Genomic DNA, 19720 nt, shown 5'->3' with positions numbered 1-19720 from the left:
TCCTAATACCATCACAATGGGGATTAAACTTCAACATACAGATTTTGGGGTGGACACAAAACATTCAGACCATAATAGGCAACTCTACACACATCTTCACATCCTCTCAGCACAACTCTGACTCCAACCACTGTTGCAGTGACCAACTGTGTACAGACTTTGACCATCTCTGCCCCACTGCAATGGGATGATGCACATCTTGCCTGCATGGTGTACCACTTGATTCCTGTTCCAGAGCTTCTCTGATGCTGCAGCAAGTGTTCAGAATCTTCAGAATACTCACATGTATGCATCTCAGAAGTGGAGGGGAGCTAATGCTTGTGGGGCCGCCTTTAATTCATGAAGGATGGAGACCAATGGATAGTCGCTTCCCCGGTTTACCCTGGGTGCACTGTTCTGAGACACATGTCATAAGCCTTCTCCAAAGGCCCCAAGTGGGATCAAATGCCAGTGGCCTGCAGTGGTGGCCAAGTCAGTAAAACTTGACCAAATCACCACCCCTACCCTTCACTCTTGCTCCCTGGGATCATTTCCCAAATAAAGTACCTGCTTATAAACTTTGGTCTCAGCTGGGCTTTTAGAAGAATCTAGGACAGGAATCAGTAATTATTGAGTTCCTGATGCTGGAGTGTACATTAGAACAGGAACCAGTAAACTTTTTCTATAAAGGGCCAGAAAAATATTTTAGGCTTTGCAGGCCATATGGTCTCCATTGCAACTTTTAAGTTCTGCTGCTATAGCTTGAAAGAGCTCTAAACAATACATAAATGAATTAATGTGACTGTGTTCCAATAAAATGTTAGTTATAAAAACAGGCAGTGGACCAGTTTTGGCCCATGGGCTGTGATTTTCTGACCTACATTACAATCACAAAGAAGAGTGAAATTGATCCATCCCTTCATGAAGCTCAGAGTCCTGTGTGGGGAAGAGTTCCTACAAATAAGGCTGTAAAGGTGGCTAGAAACATCATATAGAGTTGGACACCATGCTAAGGAATATTGACTTTATTCTTTGGTGGTAAGAAACATTGAATGAATTCTCATATCTTGTAGCAGCTGCAACTGGGAATAGGTTATTTCACTAGCAAGAAATGAATTGCTTCTTTTTAACATTTACATGAAACCCAATCCTGCCAGAGGGTTGCCTAAGCACCCTGAGTGATGCTTCCATTACTGAATTTCCCACCCTGGATTGCATCAACAGGGCCGAGGTTCTTTCTCTGATAGACCTGAGGCCAGATATGTTTTGAAATTAAGAATATTTTGAATAATATAGTACATATTCCTTATATCTTGTAATGCCCCCATCAGGGCCTGGGACAGCATCTCACCATCAAACACATTAATATGTACACAAAAAGACCATACGTAACTTTGAAGCAGTTTAGGGCAGGTTTTGGCCCTAAATGAGTTATGAAAAATCTTTTGGATTTTAGAGCTTTCTGGATTTCAGTTTGCAGATGAAGGGCTGTGGACCCAATTTGTATGTTCATGATTTTCCCTAGACTGTGCCAACCTCAAAGGCAGCCTCTGTGTCCTTAGTGCGCGCACACAGGAGGTGTTCAGTAAGCGCTACCAAGAGAATGGACAGACAAGAAAGGCTGGGGAGGATTCAGAGTTCAGAAAGAGATGGAGTGGAAGGCTGGTTAGGGACCTGGTGAAGGTCATAGGCACCCTTATGTGCTCTGATCAGGATTTGAACTTTATCTGAAAGTGCTGGGGAGCCCTGTTCAAGTGTTAGGTAAGTGGTGTGACTCAGCTGGGCCCGAGGACAGCAAGTCTTATATCAGCATGAGGAGGATCAGAGGGTAAGAAACTGGAGTGATCACTTAGGAGGTTTCTACAAGAGTAAGGCAAGAAGTGTCTGTGAATTAGGCAATGAATGTAGAGCAAGCGATAAAAAAGAGCCAAGATCTGGCTCTAATGATGTTGGAGGGAGAGAAGAGTCAGAGTTCAGCCTGACCCTGCAGCAGCAGGCTGAGATGGCAGAGTACAGTATGAAGATCGCAGACTTGGGAGCGTTTCAGTTCCAACTCTGTCACTTACTCTGTGACCTTGGGCACATTACTGAACCTCTCTGTGCCTCAGCTTTCTCCTTCATATCTACTTCATAGGGTTGCCATGAGGATGAAATAAGTATTTGTAGTGCACTCAGAACAGTGCTTGGCTCTTGGCTCTTACGACTGCCTTTAACCAACAACTGTTTCCTAAGAGTGAATTTCCTGATGGTTCACCAGATGAATGTGTTCTCAGAAGGATGATCTACATCTCAGACCCTTCCAGGAAGGGACAAGTAAGTGTTAGAAATCCACCCAAAGGTAACAAATCCATGGAAACAGAGGATCACATCACAAGATAAAACTTTTGTCAGACTCAAGGATACAGAACTCCCTTCTGGTGAGGTCTGTAAACATTTATTCTACTCATGGGGGCTTTTTCTTTTAATCAATTGCTACTTGCCTGTGATGGTTTGCAGCATTCTTGCAGCATTGTAACATGCCAGGGAAACTTTAAGTGCTGGGTCACTCATTTGTAGGGAGAAGGCTATAAGGAGGGCTGCCTGGAAAGTCTGTAATTTAGAAATGTACAAAGCTTTGCATCCAAATGGAAAATGGAAATGGTGTCAGGTTTGTGCCAAAAGGAAAGTCATAATTGCTATGTATTTTCCTTCCCAGCACTCCTGGGCAAAGGAACACAACCAGCCACGTGGGCTTCAGAGCTGTCATCTACAGACATTTATCAGTCTGTGCAGCTTATCTACTAGGCTGCCTTCTCCCAGGAATATTACTCAAATGCAACACAAATGCTCCTTTTGACAAGTGAGGGCTCTGCAGCACAGTTGGTATCCCCCTTTTTTATCTGTCCTGAACTTTGCTGCCAGATTTAAGCATCCTCACTCACCTGTTTGTTTGTTTTGAGATGGAGTTTCGTGCTTGTTGCCCAGGCTGGAGTGCAATGGCATGATCTCCGCTCATTGCAACTTCCGCCTCCTGGGTTCAAGCGATTCCTCCTGCCTCAGCCTTCCAAGTGGCTGGGATCACAGGCATGCACCACCATGCCTGGCTAATTTTGTACTTGTAGTAGAGACTGGGTTTCACCATGTTGGCCAGGCTGGTCTCGAACTCCTGACCTCGGGTGATCTGCTTGCCTCAGTCTCCCAAAATGCTGGGATTATAGGCATGAACACCACACCTGGCCCATCGTTACTAACTTTTTAATGAACATTCCTCACAGTGTGTCAGTCCATTGTTTAATACCTACTAATGGCTCCCTCAACTCCGCTAGAATCAAGTTCAATCTCTTCCTGTTGGTATTGGAGGGACTCTATGATTTAGCAATGAATTTCGGCCCCCAAAGGCTTTTTAATCTTGAAAAGTTTGTCTACTGTCTTCCAGGGCTGCCATGTTTGCTCTCACTTCAGTTTTCACTTTATCCACCCCTTTTGCGTGGAATAACCTCTTCCCTTCTGTCCTTTTATCCAAACCCTAACACTGTCTTCAAGATGTAACTGCTAACCTTTCCAAGAGGCTCTGATTTTTCCATTTCTCATTCATCTCCTTTCTGAACTCTTACCATGTTTAATTTGTCCCCCATTAATGTCTGTCTTGGGTTTGCTAGCTTTTGCATAAATATTTTAATTTATATCACAACGAGACTGAAAGCATTTTGAAAGTCAGGATCATTGTTTATACCCTGAATCTTCCTCAATGCCTGCTATACTCTGGGTGCATGGTAGGTGCCCATGGCATACTGGTTGGTTGGTTTCCCAAATAGCACCTTCAACCTGATTAAAGAAGGGAAGTTTCTCAGCTAAGTAAAGGGTCTTCCTCAACTTGATTAAAGGCACTGATTTGAAACCTGTAATACTGAATATTACAATTAAAAGTAAAATAGTGTTCCCATTAAAATCTGGAATAAGCATGAATACTACTATGTAATACTGTACTAGAGGTGCTAGATAATAAACTAAAATATAAGAAAGAAACAAAAGGTATATGTATATATGTGTGTGTATATATATATATATTCATTATTTTAAGATATGATCATTTACATCAACAATCCCAAAAGAATGAAAGAATAAGCCATTAGAACTACCAAGACAGTGCAGCAGTATCCAAACTCAAACTTAACGTACAAAAATCGATAGCTTTTCTAAACAGAAGGGATCAATGATTAGAAAGCACAAGACAAAGATCCCATTCACAAAAGAAATAAAACTATAAATTACCTATGTGAGGAAAAAGCCTCTCAAGAATATGCAATCTAAATGAAGGAAAATTACAAAATTTTAAGAAGGATACAAAAGACCAAAATAAATATGGAACATTCCATATTTTTGACTGTGAATGCATCTTATGTATTCTGAGAAACTATTATTTCAGTGCAAAGCCATTCGAAATCTGAAAACGATTTTTTATCAAACACAACAAACTTATTCTATGATTTGTCAGGAATTAGAAATCTGCTTGGATGACCAGGAACAGTTTGAACGAGAAGATTAACGAGCGATGACTTGCCATCAAAACATAACCATTTCAAACCATTTTATGCTATAAAATGGTGTGGGTTTCATTGAAGAATATATAAATAGATCAACAGAACAGACCACACCTGTATAAAAATTTTGCATTTAATGAAGTAGCATCTCAGCCCACCAAGGAAAGAATAAACTATTTGATAAGTGGATGGGGGACAATTACCCATCTGGGGAAAAAATAGGTAGATTTCAATTTCCCATCTGTGGTGGGTATCTTTGATTTGTTCCTCTAGATACCTGCTCTACTCTTCTGCCCCCTAGTTAAAGACTGAGAATACTCCGTAAAGATTATATATATGGGCTCTATGTTCCTGTAGTTGGAGCCACACCAAAGGGAGAGCCCACAAGGAATTAGAGAAAGGAGTAGGGTTGGGGTACCTGAGGCTAGTTGCTTCCCTTAACCAAAGGTCTTAGCTCCTGTAAAGGGGTGGTCCTCTCTACCCCATCCTCTCTGCCTTTTCCTTTTGCTTCTTCAGGCCTGGATTATATAGCCCTCCTTCACTGTTATTTTGCCCCCACCATTGTAAACGGACCCTTATTAAACTTTCCTCTGGCACCTCCTTTTGAGCATGCCACCTATTTTCTGTGGTGGCTTATTAATATATATCATTCACAACATTAAATTCCAGGAAGATTAAAGACCTACACTTACTTAAAATCTATAAAATATGGGAATATATTTATAGCCTTAGGCATAGGAAAATTATTTTTGAACAAGACAAAATCAAAATTCATAAAGGAAAGGATGGATACATTTGATTACTTAAAATTTCAAACTTTTGACTCATTAGACACCCATAAGCAAAGTTAAAAGAAAGGTGGAGAGAAATATTTGAAATTTACAACGAAGTGTCATTATCTGTACTACCTAAAGATCACTTTTAAACATAAATATATTCTAAATAAATCAAATTATTTTATATATGTAAATATATAAGATATATTTACATTTATAAAAACATTTTATAAGCTATATTTTAAATATAATATTTGTATATATTAAAACAAAATTATATATATAATTCAATTATTATTATTATTATTTTTTAGATGGAGTCTCACTCTGTCCCCTAGACTGAATGGCAGTGTCAGGATATCAGCTCACTGCAACCTCCGTCTCCTGGGTTCAAGTGATTCTCCTGCCTCGGCCTCCTGAGTAGCTGGGATTACAGGCGCCTGCCACCATACCTGGCTAAATTTTGTATTTTTAGAAGAGATGGGGTTTCACCATGTTGGTTAGGCTGGTCTCGAACTCCTGACCTCAGGTGATCTGCCCCCCCCCCCCCCCCGCCCGGCCTCCCAAAGTGCTGGGATTACAGGCAAGAGCCACCATACCCAGCCATATAAATCAATTTTTAAAATACAGATTATTAAAAAATGGACAAGAATATGAATGGGCCATTCACACAATCTTTATGAATCTTAAAGATTGATAATACCAAGTGCCATTGAGCAAGTAAAGATTTAGGCTCTCTTGTTCACTGTCAGGGAGAGTGTTTAAGTTGGCAAGCTTTCTGGAGAAAAATCTGGCAGCATCTAATAAAATTACAAATGTGCATCCCTTATGATCCCATTTCTTGGCATCTACTGTGGATAAAAACTTGGAAATTTGCTCAATAGGCAAGTATCAGGATATTCATCATAGCATTATTTGTCACAGTAAGACACCAGAAACAATCTAAATGTCCATTAACTTTGGAATAATTAACATCCATACCATAGACATGCAGCAGTTAAAAAACAAAAGGAGGTAGCTTTGTATGTACTGACCCAGACATATCTCTAATATATTTTATTTAGTGAAAAACCATTCAAGTTCAGGGCATTATGCATAACATGATACCATTTGTTTAACCTTAAATTCCCACAGGAATGAAACTATGTACTTTTATGATTACCTTCGTAAATGTAAAAGCAGAGATAAGTCTAAAGCATACAAACCAAATTGATTCTATTGTTGCCTTTGTGTAGAAAACTGGAATTGAGAGAGATGCCATGGATTTTATTTATTTGTTTGTTTGTTTATTTATTTGAGATGGAGTTTCACTCTGTCACCTAGGCTGGAGTGCAGTGGCACAATCCCAGCTCACTGCAACTGCCACCTCTCAGATTCAAGTTATTCTCCTGCCTCAGCCTCCTGAGTATCTGGGACTACAGGTGCGCACCACCATGCCCAGCTAATTTTTGTACTTTTAGTAAAGATGGGGTTTTGCCATGTTGGCCAGGCTGGTCTCGAACTCCTTACCTCAAGTGATCTGTTTGCCTCAGCCTCCCAAAGTGCTGGGATTACAGGCATGAGCCACTGAGCCCGGCTAAGATGCCATGGATTTTTAACTTTTTCTTTATTCCATATTTCACTACTTTTTGTATTGTTTGAAATTTTACAATGTGAATGCATTTATGTCCTACCCATACAATTACTATTTCTTTAATAAATAGTTAGCTGATATAGGACTCCTTCAGAGAAAAAATAAATAAAAGAAAGGCAGAACATGGAGTTTAATGTTAAATGGATTCATGACTTCAAAAAACTTGCCTAATTTCCCCAGGGCTTGTCTCCTCCTCTGTAAAATGGGAGTAGTTTTCTGTGAAGATCAAATTAGACAAAGCCTGCGAGATGTGCGCTGAGTTCTTGGTACACAGAAAGCATTGGTTGACTTTTTCTCTCTCCCTTATCTGACTTGTAAGAACCTCCAGGGTCAAGAACATACCTCCATTGTGTATATCCTGGATGCATGGGCTAATAGAAGCTCAGTTGCATTTGTTGGAAGAATGAATGAATGAACAAGCCATACATGTTGTTAATGGATAAACATATGTACATATACATTGATTGTTAATGGGTAAACAATAGATGCCCTTCTGGCTTCCACCAAAAAGATCTAATGCTTCTGGGTTGTAAGAACAACAAATCAAAGAAAACTAGAGATCTGGGCCAGAGGAATAAGAGCTTTTAGAGCAGGAAGACTCTTCACATAGATCTGACATTTTCAACCCATTTTCTTTAGAGCTCCAGGCTCTGTGGAGCCACTGGGCTGTCATGGGTAGTGGGATGGGCACTGAGGGCCAAGCTGGGAACCCAGTCTCTGGGCTAAGAGTGAATATACTAACAGACAATAGCAAGGCCATTTATCCCAATGACCATAATACTCTGACCTCCAGTCTCTGGGCCCCAGCAATCGACACAGAATATCAGGATTTGTCCAAGGAACTGTCAACCGCTCTATTTTTTGCCCTCACCACCTCCCCCACTTTCAACTCAGAACTAACCAGAGAAAGCCAAATATGCCCTCCAAACCAATCGCATAAGATGTTCCACTTGTAGTTAGCCTGCCTCCAGCTTCCTCATACCAAGGAACCTCCAATCAGTCTTCTCTTGTTTTCACTAGAAGGCTTTCCCAGTCCTCTGCCTGCCTTTGAGACTTTGCCAAATGCTAGTAATGGCAGCTGACTCCCTTGTTATACAGCAGGCTCTGAACACACACTCTCTGTTCTCATTTCAGGGGTCTTTGTTCATTTCCACAAGGCCATCTCCCACATTTTAACTAGATACTATAGACATGTTATATATTGACATTTATAGACACGATTTCATGTTTTAAAATTCTACTGATTTTTTCTTAATGACCAGTGTAGATTAATTCCAAGAGCCAAACTGCTCAAGGAAACTGAGGAAGGATGCTCAGCTTGCATTAAACTAAGAAAGAAACAAATAATGTCCAGACAGATGGCAGCAAAGGGAGGCCAAACAACGACAGGGCTGAGTCTGGACAATGGACAGATGCTTCAGAGACTCTGTGGGGTTTTTCCCATAAGCCAAGCACAATGGAAGTCTAGGAACTACAGGGACTGCAATGCCTAGGTGGGCTTTCTTATCACCATCTCCTCAGGGGTGGGCTGGAGTTAACCACAGTTGTAAGTGTGTCAAAATGATTGTATTTGACAAATGAACCAAATACATAAATAAGACCTTCAAGGATTTAAAAAAGAGACTGTTGGGAAGGTCTCAGTGCCTACTTCCATTAAAAAAAAACAGTGACTTCTGGATGCTAGGACTGGAACCATGTCCATCTATCCATGACTAATTTGCTGGTATGAAATCCTAACATTCTAAGCATCATTCCATATAGGACTTCAAACCTATTTAAAATAAATTATGGCTGTGTTTCACCAAACTGTGAATGTTAATAGATGTCACCATAAAAAAGGAGCTTTACAATCAAGTAAGTTTGGAAAATACTGGGTGAAACCAAATTAAGCAGATTTTTATTTTTTGCCAGGACTTTGCAAAACCTTCATTATGCTAGTGCTGTGAATCTGTAAGAAGGGTATTTAGTGCATAGCATTCTGCAAACATTTGACCACGGAAATTGTTTTCCTGCCCATCTATTTCCATTTCCCAAACCATCATTTTGTGGCACATAAGTTTGGAGATAACAGGTTGAGACAACACTACCTTTCAGAGGAAAACTGTTTTGGCTGGTTAATACCTTTTATCACCTATTATAATTCACTGAAAGGAGGGTCAACAAGCAAGATAGGAAGTGGCACCAGAGGGCCATTTTGATGGGCAAGGAAGAAGGTAGCACCATAAAGCAGAGCTCAGGGCTAATGGAGGTCACATGTGGGTCTCAGGGCAGCCTAAGCATAGTTTAAGGATTCTAGGGGCTGTATGCTCTGAGAAAAGAAAAAAGTGTCAAATTCCAGGTGGAAAAAGTCAAAAGATTATCTTCACCTGATTTGTAATTTTTCTTAACCAGCCCTAATATAATTATCTCTAGTAGGACAGGGTGGCCAAGAGAAACATCCTATTTGATGAACATAGATTCCAGCAAATGAATCTTTATGGAGCCAATGATAGTCTATGGTGCTATTGAGAATTCAGATAAGGGAGGGCAGAGAGATGATGCAACTTTCTGATCCTCAGTAACGAACTTTTGTTTTTTCCTGCAATCACACCACAAAGTCTTTGATAAACTGCAGGGAAGGATTCCATGTTTACTTACTTCAGAATCACGCAGCCTGTTCCTGTTGGTGGCGCTATCCAAAACACCTGGATCCGCGTCCTCCTCCGTGGAGTGCTTTCAGTGACTGCAACAGGGCAATTGCTCATAAATTGTGTTTCTTCTTCGTCTATGATCTACGGAAAACCAGTGGGAAATAAATACATGCAACATCATTTTGAGAGGGCGCTTAAGCTTCTAAGTTGGTACTTCCTTAATTTTATTTTTAAACTTGTCATTTTGTGTTAGCAACTCTGTATCCCCAGGCACCAGAATAGTGCTTGGCATAAAGTCCCAGTCAATGCTTGTTGAATGAATTAACATTGTATGAGGACATGGATTGGGCACATCTTTGCTCTCTGGGACCAATTCTTGTGTCAGCACTTTGAGGAATTAACCACTAGGTGATGATCTTGCTTATTTCAGTAGAACAACCTGTGTCCCACTTTGGGGAAGGAGGAGGATGGGGAAGGGGTACTCCAAATCAAACACTATATAGCAAAACTTTGTAACTCAGCTACAATTTTGTAACTTAAAATGTTAAAAACACCCTTTTAGAGGAAGTATAGCAAAGTATATAAAGTCTCCCAGCTTCATAGCACTTTTTACTAGTGCAGTTCCTACTTCTTTAATTTGTGCATTATATTTACTAATCAGTATTCTCCCAAATTAACCATCAAAGTTTCCTATGATGCTACAAACAAGATGGTAGCCTTTCCCATTCCCCAAGGATGTTCCAGCTTTTCTCCTGCCTGTTGCTTCTGGGCCTCCTGTGGTACTTGCCTATCCCTCTGGCAGAACTATAGTATATTAGACCTGAAAGGATCTTTTGGGGGAAAATAATCTAAATCCAATTGGTTTTAAGTGCCAACTCCAATGGATTGGTAGCAGCTGGACCATGGTGTTGATAGCATTAATAGATAATATTAGTTGAGTGTTTAATATGTGTTAGGCATTAAGTGCTTTATCTGAATTAATCTTCAAAACACAATCTTATTAAATTATTATATCTATATTGTATTTATTTTACTTTAAAAAATTCCTTTTTAGGACAACAGACAAAAGGAATGAAGGCACTCACACTCCATAGCTTATCATGTAATTTTATCACTGGACAAAGCAAAGACCATTTTCTATTACTTTTTATCTTTATACTCTTTATCCTACTTTTTTCCTCCTCTACTTAGCACTCACTCCTAAGTATTTAATGTGTGTTGTTCTCAGTGTGTGTGTATTACTTAGAATTGTTTTGTGTTTTAATGGTTCTTTCATTCAACTTTATGCTTTTTTGAGCTATGTCAGTGTTACTACATGTAAATGTAATTTGTTTATGACTGTTGCCTAGTATTCCATTGTATGCATAGATCACATTTTATGTAACCATTCTTCCAGTGGGAGGCACTTAGCTGACTTCTAGTTCCTTGTCTCCACAAATATTGATGTAATGAAGAACCTCATGCTGCTGTATTTGTGATCAGTTTCTCAGCAAGACTGACAATGTAGTAGGATTGCTAAGTTGTGGGTATAGTCATATTAATTTCACTAAGTACTGCAGAATAGCTATACCTTTTATTCTATCAGCTATGTACTAATGTTCCTAATTTCCCCCATATCCTCACCAGTACTTGTTATTACCAGACTTTCTAATTGTTTCCAATCTGATGCTTATAATGTAGTATCTCAATATTAGCATATTTGATCATCTTCACAAATTTATCAGGTCTGCCTTTCTGCAAATTGTCTACTCAAAATATTTGCCAGTGGATTTTATTGTCTTTTTCTTGTTGTTCTGGGGATTTTCTAGATATGAATACCTCATTATTTATACATATCTCTTCCTTTCTGGCACCCAGAGGTTACTGTTACCTTTGGAATTCCTCATTTAACAGAAATAACTTTCATCTAGTCAAATTCATCAACTTATCTCCTATGGCTAGCACTTTTATGATCTTGCCTAAAGAAACTAGATCATATAGGTATTCTTCAATATTTTCTTTCATTAGCTTTATACTTTTCCCTTTCACATTTAGGTCTTCCATCCATTTGGAGTTTGTTTTATTTATTTATTTTTTAAATATGATAGAGTAGGGATCTAACTTCATTTTTTTAAAAAACATTAATAAATTTTATTTTCTTAGAGCAGTTTTAGGTTCACAGCAAAATGGAGTGGAAAGTACAGGGTTATCTCACATATTCCCTGTCCCTTCACCCCTACACACACACACACACACACACACACACACACACACACACTCTTCCTCACTATCAACATCCTATATCAGAATGATACATTTGTTACAATCAATGAGCCTATATTAACATATCATTATCCCTCAAAGTCCACAATTTACATTATGCTGCTCTCCTGGTATTGTACATTTTATGGGTTTTGACGAAGTATAATGAGATGTATCCACCATTGTAGTATCATACAAAATAGTTTCACTGGCCCAGAAATCCTCTGTGCTCTTCTTATTCATCCCTTGTTCTTCCCAACCACTAATCTTTTCTATCTCCACAGTTTTGCCTTTTCCTGAATGTTATAGAATTGGAATCATACAGTATGTATATAGCTTTTCCAGATTGGCTTCTTTCACTTAGTAATATGCATTTAAGTTTCCTCTCTGTGTTTTCATGACTTAATAGCTCATTTCTTTTTTAGCACTGAATAACATCTGATTGTCTGAAAGTACCACAGTTTATCCACTCACCTACGGAAGGATATCTTGGTTACTTCTGAGTTTTGGCAATTATGAATAAAGCTGCTATAAACATCCATGTGCAAGTTTTTGTGTGGACATAAAATTTTTAGTTCATTTGGGTAAATACCAAGGAGCACAATTGCTGGATCATATGGTAGTAGTATATTTAGACTTAACTGCCAAACTGTCTTCCAAAGTAGCTTTACCATTTTGCATTTCCACCAGCAACAATTAGAGTTCCTGTTGTTCCACATCCTCCACAGGATTTGGTGTTGTCACTGAGTTGGATTTTGGCCATTCTAATAGATGTATAGTGGTATCTCATTATTGTTTTAATTTGTAACACCCTAATGAGGTATGATGTTGAACATATTTTTATATTCTTACTTGCTGTCTGTATATTTTCTTCGGTGAGGTTTCTGTTTGGGTCTTTTACCATTTTTTATTTGGGTTGTTCACTTTCTTAATGTTGAGGTTTTGTTTTGTTTTTTTTTGAGATGAAGTCTCATTCTATTGTCCAGGCTGGAGTGCAGTGGCACCATCTCAGCTCAGTACAACCTCTACCTCCCGGGTTCAAGCAATTCTCCTGCCTGAGCCTTTCAAGTAGCTGGGATTACAGGTGCCCTCCACCACGTCTCATTTTTTTGTATTTTTAGTAGAGATGGGGTTTCACCATGTTGGCCAGGCTGGTTTTGAACTCCTAACCTCAAGTGGTCCACCCACCCTGGCCTCCCAAAGTGCTAGGATTAAAGGCGTGAGCTGCCACACCCAGCCGTTTTTTATTTTATTTTATTTTTGAGATAGAGTCTCGCTCTGTTGCCCAGGCTAGAGTGCAGTGGCACAATCTCAGCTCACTGCAACCCCTACCTCCCGGGTTCAAGTGATTCTTCTGCCTCAGCCTCCCAAGTAGCTGGGATTACAGGCGTGCGCCACTACACCTGGCTAATTTTTGTATTTTTAGTAGAGACAGGATTTCACCATGTTGGCCAGGATGGTCTTGAACTCCTGACCTCAAGTGATCTGCCTGCCTTGGCCTCCCAAAGTGCTGGAATTACAGGCATGAGCCACTACACCTGGCCCTTAATGTTGAGTTTTAAGAGGTTTTTTTGCATACTTTGGATAGCAGTTCTTTATCAGACTTGTGTTTTGCAAATACTTTCTTCAAATCTGTGGCTTGTCTTCTCATTCTCTTGACAGTGTCTTTCACAGAGCAAAAGTTTTAAATTTTAATGAAGTCCAACTTATCAATTATTTCTTTCATGGATAATGCTTTTGGTGTTGTACTTAAAAAATCACTGCCATATCCAATGTCATCTAGGTTTTCTTCTGTGTTGTCTTCTAGGAGTTTTATAGTTCTGCATTTTACACTTAGGTCTGTAATCCATTTTGAGTTAATTTTTGTGAGGGGTGTCAGGTCTGTGTCTAGATTCTCTTTTTTTTTTCCTACACGTGGATATGCAGTTGTTTCAGCACCATTTGTTGAAAAGACTCTCTTTGCTCTATTATATTACCTTTGCTCCTTTGTCAAAGATCAGTTGACTATATTAGTGTGAGTCTATTTCCGGGCTTTCTATTACATTCCACTGCTCTGTTAGACTATTTTTTTTTTTTTTTTTTTTTTTTTTTTTTTACTAATACTGCACTCTCTTGGTCCCATCCCTTCTTCCCAACTCTAACAATTATCTCCTTATTCTTCTCCAGATTCAATTTATGCTCCAACTGAATTGCTCTCATTCATCTTTTAAGCACTTTCAAATCTCTCCCATTAAAAAGCTGAGACCTTACTTAACCCTTCATCCCCCTCTAGTTATGGTCTTATCTCTCTCTCTTCACAATCAAATTACTTGAAAAAGGTACCTATACTTACTGTCTTCACTTCACCTCCCACTTATTCCTCAACCCAGTTCTGTGTATTTTCAGGCCACATTGCACTACAAAAATAACTCTAGCTAAGCTTCTGCAATGCTTAATCCAATGTATCCTATATAGTCCTTCTTCTCAACTGGCTCTCCTCCCTTGCCTTCTGTGCCATAGCTCCTTCTTGGTGACCTCCCCTAACTTCCCCCATCCACTCTCTCTACTTTCTTTGGCTGCTCATCTTCCACTACTGGCCTTTAAATTTGAAATTGCTCAAGGCTCAGTTGTAAACCCTCTCCTGTTCTGACTTGATTCTTTCTCTGTAGGTGATCTCATCCAACTCATGGCTTTAATTACTACCTCTGTATAGATGATTCATTCGTTTATATTTCTAGTGTTGGCTGCTTCTCTGAGTCCATGTATCTCCAACTTTATCTTTTACTTGCACTTACCTTGGGATATATCAGAAACATCTCAAATCTACCCTGTTAATAACTAACCTAACCATTAACCATCTTCCCTCTAACCTGGTCCTACTCCAATTGTGCAAGTCGGAAACACTGGAGGTCACCCTTGGCTCTTCCTTGCCTTCATCTTCCATATTTAAATGTTGTCCATTTTACCTTCCAAATATCTCCTGAACATCTACCACCATTCTTACTATTACCCTGGGCTAAGCTACATCATTTGTTCTCTGAACTAATGTAAAATCATTCTAACTATCTTTATATATTCCCTCGTCTTTCTCCAATTTGTTACCTATACTACAAGCCACAGTGGCCTTTTAAAAGCACAAATATCATTACAATATAATATCTCCTTCCTCAGAATATTTCAACAGTTTTTCATTGCTTTTAGAATCAAGACTGAAATCCTACACAGAGGATAGTTCCTGCCTCTAGCCTCACATTGTGCCATCTCCCTCTTTGCTTCCTGCACTGTCTATACTGGTCATGTGTCTTCTCCTGCCAAAGCCTGGTCAATTCCTATTTCCAAAGCCTTTTTAAAAATAGTCATCATTTCATCATCACTTTGCAAGGTAGCTGGTACATGTAAGTGTGTACTGTAAGAATGAAGTGTAGTAGGTTGGGCATGGTGGTTCACGCCTGTAACCCCAGCACTTTGGGAGGCCAAGGCAGGAGGACTGCTTGAGCTTAGGAGTTCAAGATCAGCCTGGGTAACATAGTGAGGCCCCATCTCTATAAAAAAATAAAAAGTTAGCCAGCTGTGATAGTGCACACTTGTAGTCTCAGGTACTTGGGAGGCTGAGGTAGAAGGACTGCTTAAACTCAGGAAGTTGAGGCTAGAGTGAGCTGTGATTGTGCCACTGCACTCCAGTCTGGGTGATGGAGTGAGGCCCTGTCTTAAAAAAAAAAAAAAAAAAGAACTAAGTGTACTTGCCTCCTCCCTTTGGTTGTGAGGTTCCTGTCTGTATGACTTGGCAACAACATGTGTCTCAGCTCCTTTAATTAGATAATTTCCTGGACTTCATTCTGAATTTGGACTGTTTCCCTAGATGGTTATTAATAGCTTTGATAATAATAATAGTTAGCATTTTTTAGCACTTTCTCTTGATGAAGACCTTTACATATATTATTTCAATTCCCTCGAACACTGAAAAATAAGCATTATTAAACCCACCCCTTAGGAAACTACTGTCATGCAGACAGGTTCAACAACCTGTCCGAAGTCCCAGAATGGCAGAGCTGGGACTTGAGGTCAGCCCTACTTGGCCATAATGTCCATGCTCTTTCCCCTATGCTACAGTCCCTCCTAATTGTGCCATTTTCTTTAATGATAGGCAGGAAATTTCTCTCTAGCCAATCCTAGTCCCATGAAACTACACACACTGGACCAGCCCACAACAAAAGACCCCACTCCACTCCAACATACACACAAGTACTTGATAAAAGTGAATAGTACTTTTGCTTCATATTTTCTTAACAGGTTCCTAGACTCCCTTCTGCAGCTTTGTTGATGTGAGGGTAGGTTTCCAAATAATGTGATTTTCTTGGACTTGCAGAATAGTGAGTCCAGAGAGGACCCTGTTTGCTCATGGTCGCAGAGAACTTTGGCAGGAATTTTTAATCCTAAGTCTTTAAAATCCTTGGGAAGCTTCTGGGTGACTACACTGGGAAAGCCAAAAGAGTTAAACTCATATTTAGTTAACATTTATTATCTGCCAGGTACTTAGTGTGGTCATATCATTGGACCTTTGATAGGAATAGAAGATTTTACAGATGAGGAGCTGGAGTTCAGAGTGATCTGTCTGGATTCAGATCCAGGGCTGTCTGAAATTCATGCTCCTTTCAGGTGAACTCTGACCAAGGTCCCATAGGGACATAAGACTAAGACCCTTGGCCCAGAACTGAAACAAAAAAGAATGTTCTCCAATCCATAGAAGCTACTTCAGGTAAACACGGATGTTTATCCACAACCTCAGTTGCCAGATGGTAATTAAGCATTGAACAGAAGGAGTTATTTCCCTGGATCCAGAGAATCCTCCAAACATTGTTTGCTTCTCAGAAAATATCAGCTTCTTCTAAAAGCCTTGTGCCTATCAGAACCTGCTCTCAAACCTCCTTGCAATCCCAAATGTCTCCACACTCATTGTCATCTAGAGTGGGTCTCAGGATCCTACCATGTTAGCTACCAACTAAATGACAGTCATTCATTTCAATCTGTGGTTTCTTTTTACCTAAGACAGAAAGTTAAAACATATTACAATGGAGTGGTTGTGTCTAGTAATAACATTATGGGTGATTTTTATTTCCTTTGTATAATTTTTGTGTTTTCTAAATTTTCAACAGTGATGATGTACTACTTTAGATGAAGAGGTTATAAATTTTTCTTTTTATAAATGGGATCTTATTGTGTTGCCCAGGCTGGCTGTGAACTCCTGGGCTCAAGTAATCCTCTGGCTTCAGCCTCCTGAGTAGCTTGGATGATAGGTATATGCCACCACACCCAGCTTAATATTTTTAAAGGACCTAATTACAACATTCCAGTGATAACATTTCTATTTTATATATAGGTTTAAATAAACCTTCTTAAGTTTAAAGTCACTTTGGGAGAAATTTGCTGGTAAGGCAGCTGCTTGGCTCCCTGCAAGAGGGGGACAAATCTCAATCTATGACTGGTTCCCATCCAGCCAGGTGAGACCTCCCAGATATCCACCAAGTTTAGACAGGTAGACAAGGTTTGATTCCCCAATACTTGTCAGCCTACAGTTAAAGCAACTGGTTGGGTATCTGGTCATGAATATGCCTTTTCAAATATCAGGGGCATTTTAAGCTAATAGAATGATTTTTCTAGGCTTCTAAAACTTTTCAGTGAACACAGTCCTAAATCACATGCCATACCCATTTTGAAATCTATATCAGGACCCATCTTTACTCTGAGGGTTCCTACTCATCCCTCAGCCTATTTATGGGCTTTTCTTTTTCAGATCTGAACACACAACCCTTCTTCCCTAAATCTAATCTTGACTCCCCTCCTCAGATCTGATCTGGATTGTCTCCCTTGATAAGTCGCCTCCTCACACTTTCTGGTCCAACAGACCAAGCCTCAAGAGATGAGCCTGAACAACATCAAGGTCCCAGATGAAGTTGCAAGCGTTCTAACACGTGGGTGGGCCATGGCAGTGAGACATCCAGGAGAATACTATTCCAAAGTCCACGTAAGTGGTATCTGGGACATTTGTCTTCAGGAAGCAGAGCCCCAGACACAGAGGTTAGGACTAGTCGTCAGGTCAGGGCTCCAGTTTCCACATGAGAATCAAGGAGAAGTCAGAATAGAACAGGAACTTGGAACAGCATCCATAGCAGGAAACTGGTCTCATGAACATGGGCTTAGAGCAGAGCAAGCAGGAGAGGCTAGTCTTAGAAACTGGGCCTTGGGATAAGAAGGGACATTTTCTGTGGGGGATGTGAGATGTGATTAAGGGAACAACTCAGGGGACTCAGTGGTCAATGCTTAGGCACCACGACCAAGGATTCCTATCAGGGATAGTGGTGTGATAACTCCCAATGGAGAACAGCAGCTTCTGGTCTGGGTATGTGGGTACTGGGTGGGCTGGGTCTGAAGAACAGGGCACTGGGACATCTAAATATGAACTGTTGAGTCAGGGAGTGTAGGGGACACTGAAGTTAGGGACCAGGATGAGGAATGAGGGAAGATATGTGCTATGATAGCACCTTGTAAATATTTCTTCTCTAGAGGTATCGTGGTAGAGTAAAAAGTAGATGAATGTTTGAGGCAGGTAGATTGGGACTAAATCATGGCTCTGCAACTTTTTAATTAGATGACTTTGACCACACAAAGCTACTTGACTTCTCTAGATCTGTTTTCCCATCTGCAAAATGAGGATGACAATATCCATCTTGCTTGGTGGACAGAAACAACAGATGAGATAGTATTGATGAAGCAGCCAGCAGCTGTTAACAGGCCCTCGGTATGTCATGGTTCCCCTTGTATGCCGTGCATCCCTCTCCTAACCAGTTGTGGCCCACATCCCCAGAGGGAAGCATTAACACCACAGGCTGGCTAACATGGGAGGAAGACACTCTTAAGAGGGGAAGCAGAAATAAGCTTATAATTACTCCATATAGATATTTGTTCATCGTAGAAAATCAGAAAACATAGGGAGCAAAAAATATGAAACAAACATTCCTGATCATTCTACCACCCTAAGACAGTTATTAATATTTTGGTGTATATCATTTTAGATTATGCATACATACACATACAAAAATGCAATTCTAAAAGACAGGATTAAAGTATGCTTCTTATGGTGTAACTCGTCTTTTCATTTCACAACATATCATGAACATATTTCTCTTCCATTTAACATACAATCCCAATAAATTTTTTAATGGCAGCATAATAGTCCATCTTATGTTTGATCCACATTTTACCTAACAAACCTCAGTGTGTTGAACATTTTGTTGTTTATAATTTGGGGCTATTATGATCCCATTTAGCTAAATTTGACATCTTAAGTTTTTTCTGGAAGTGAAATGAATGCAGTTTATTATTGCTGAATCTGCCCAGGAAGGGCTTTCTAACTATTTCAGTAAAACCTGAGAGAGAATCCAAAGAAAATAATCTGAGTCATTAAATCACCTCTTAGTAGTTTCCTATGTGTATTTTTTTTCAATCTGAAAGTCATGGAAGGAAAGACAGTTGCTTTTGTCTTTTATGAAAGAGCTTTCAATATAGATTTTTTAAAATTAAGTAAAGATTTTGCCCTTATTGCTTTAAAAAGTTTATCATAGAAAAGTTAACCAGGACAGAAAAGTAAAGAAAAAAAAAATCCTCCACTGTTTGAATAATTTTGGTTTGTTTCCTTCTAGCCTTTTCTCCATGTATTCTTTAAAATTTGTTAATAGTGGTGCTGATTTTGTTTATATAAACGTGTCTTTTTTTTTCCCATTTGTCCTAGGACCCTCAATATTTTTCCAGGTTTTTCTGAACTTATCAGAAACATAATCTGAATGGCTGCATTGGCTGCGTTATTCAGTGTACTTTTTGTCAGTGGCCTCTCTTCTAAGCTGTAAAGATTTAGGCTTAAATCCTGTCCTTTTTCCCTAAAAATACCCCCATCTTCCAGCCTAACTT

At 39.5% G+C, this 19720-nt stretch overlaps 1 protein-coding gene across 1 annotated transcript in view; it reads right to left on the bottom strand.

Moving 5' to 3' along the window:
* The window catches only part of SPON1 (spondin 1), a 309576-nt gene that overhangs the window by 214139 nt on the left and 75717 nt on the right, over window positions 1-19720 (bottom strand). Inside the window, exon 3 of the mRNA XM_010388387.2 lies at window positions 9546-9679. Coding sequence (XP_010386689.1) covers window positions 9546-9679 — 134 coding nt within the window. The remainder of the gene's footprint in view (window positions 1-9545; window positions 9680-19720) is intronic.

The sequence above is a fragment of the Rhinopithecus roxellana genome, chromosome 15, assembly GCF_007565055.1.
Source record: "Rhinopithecus roxellana isolate Shanxi Qingling chromosome 15, ASM756505v1, whole genome shotgun sequence".
Taxonomy (NCBI): domain Eukaryota; kingdom Metazoa; phylum Chordata; class Mammalia; order Primates; family Cercopithecidae; genus Rhinopithecus; species Rhinopithecus roxellana.
The sequence above is the reverse complement of the archived record's forward strand: the minus strand, read 5'-3'. Positions and strand labels throughout refer to the sequence as shown.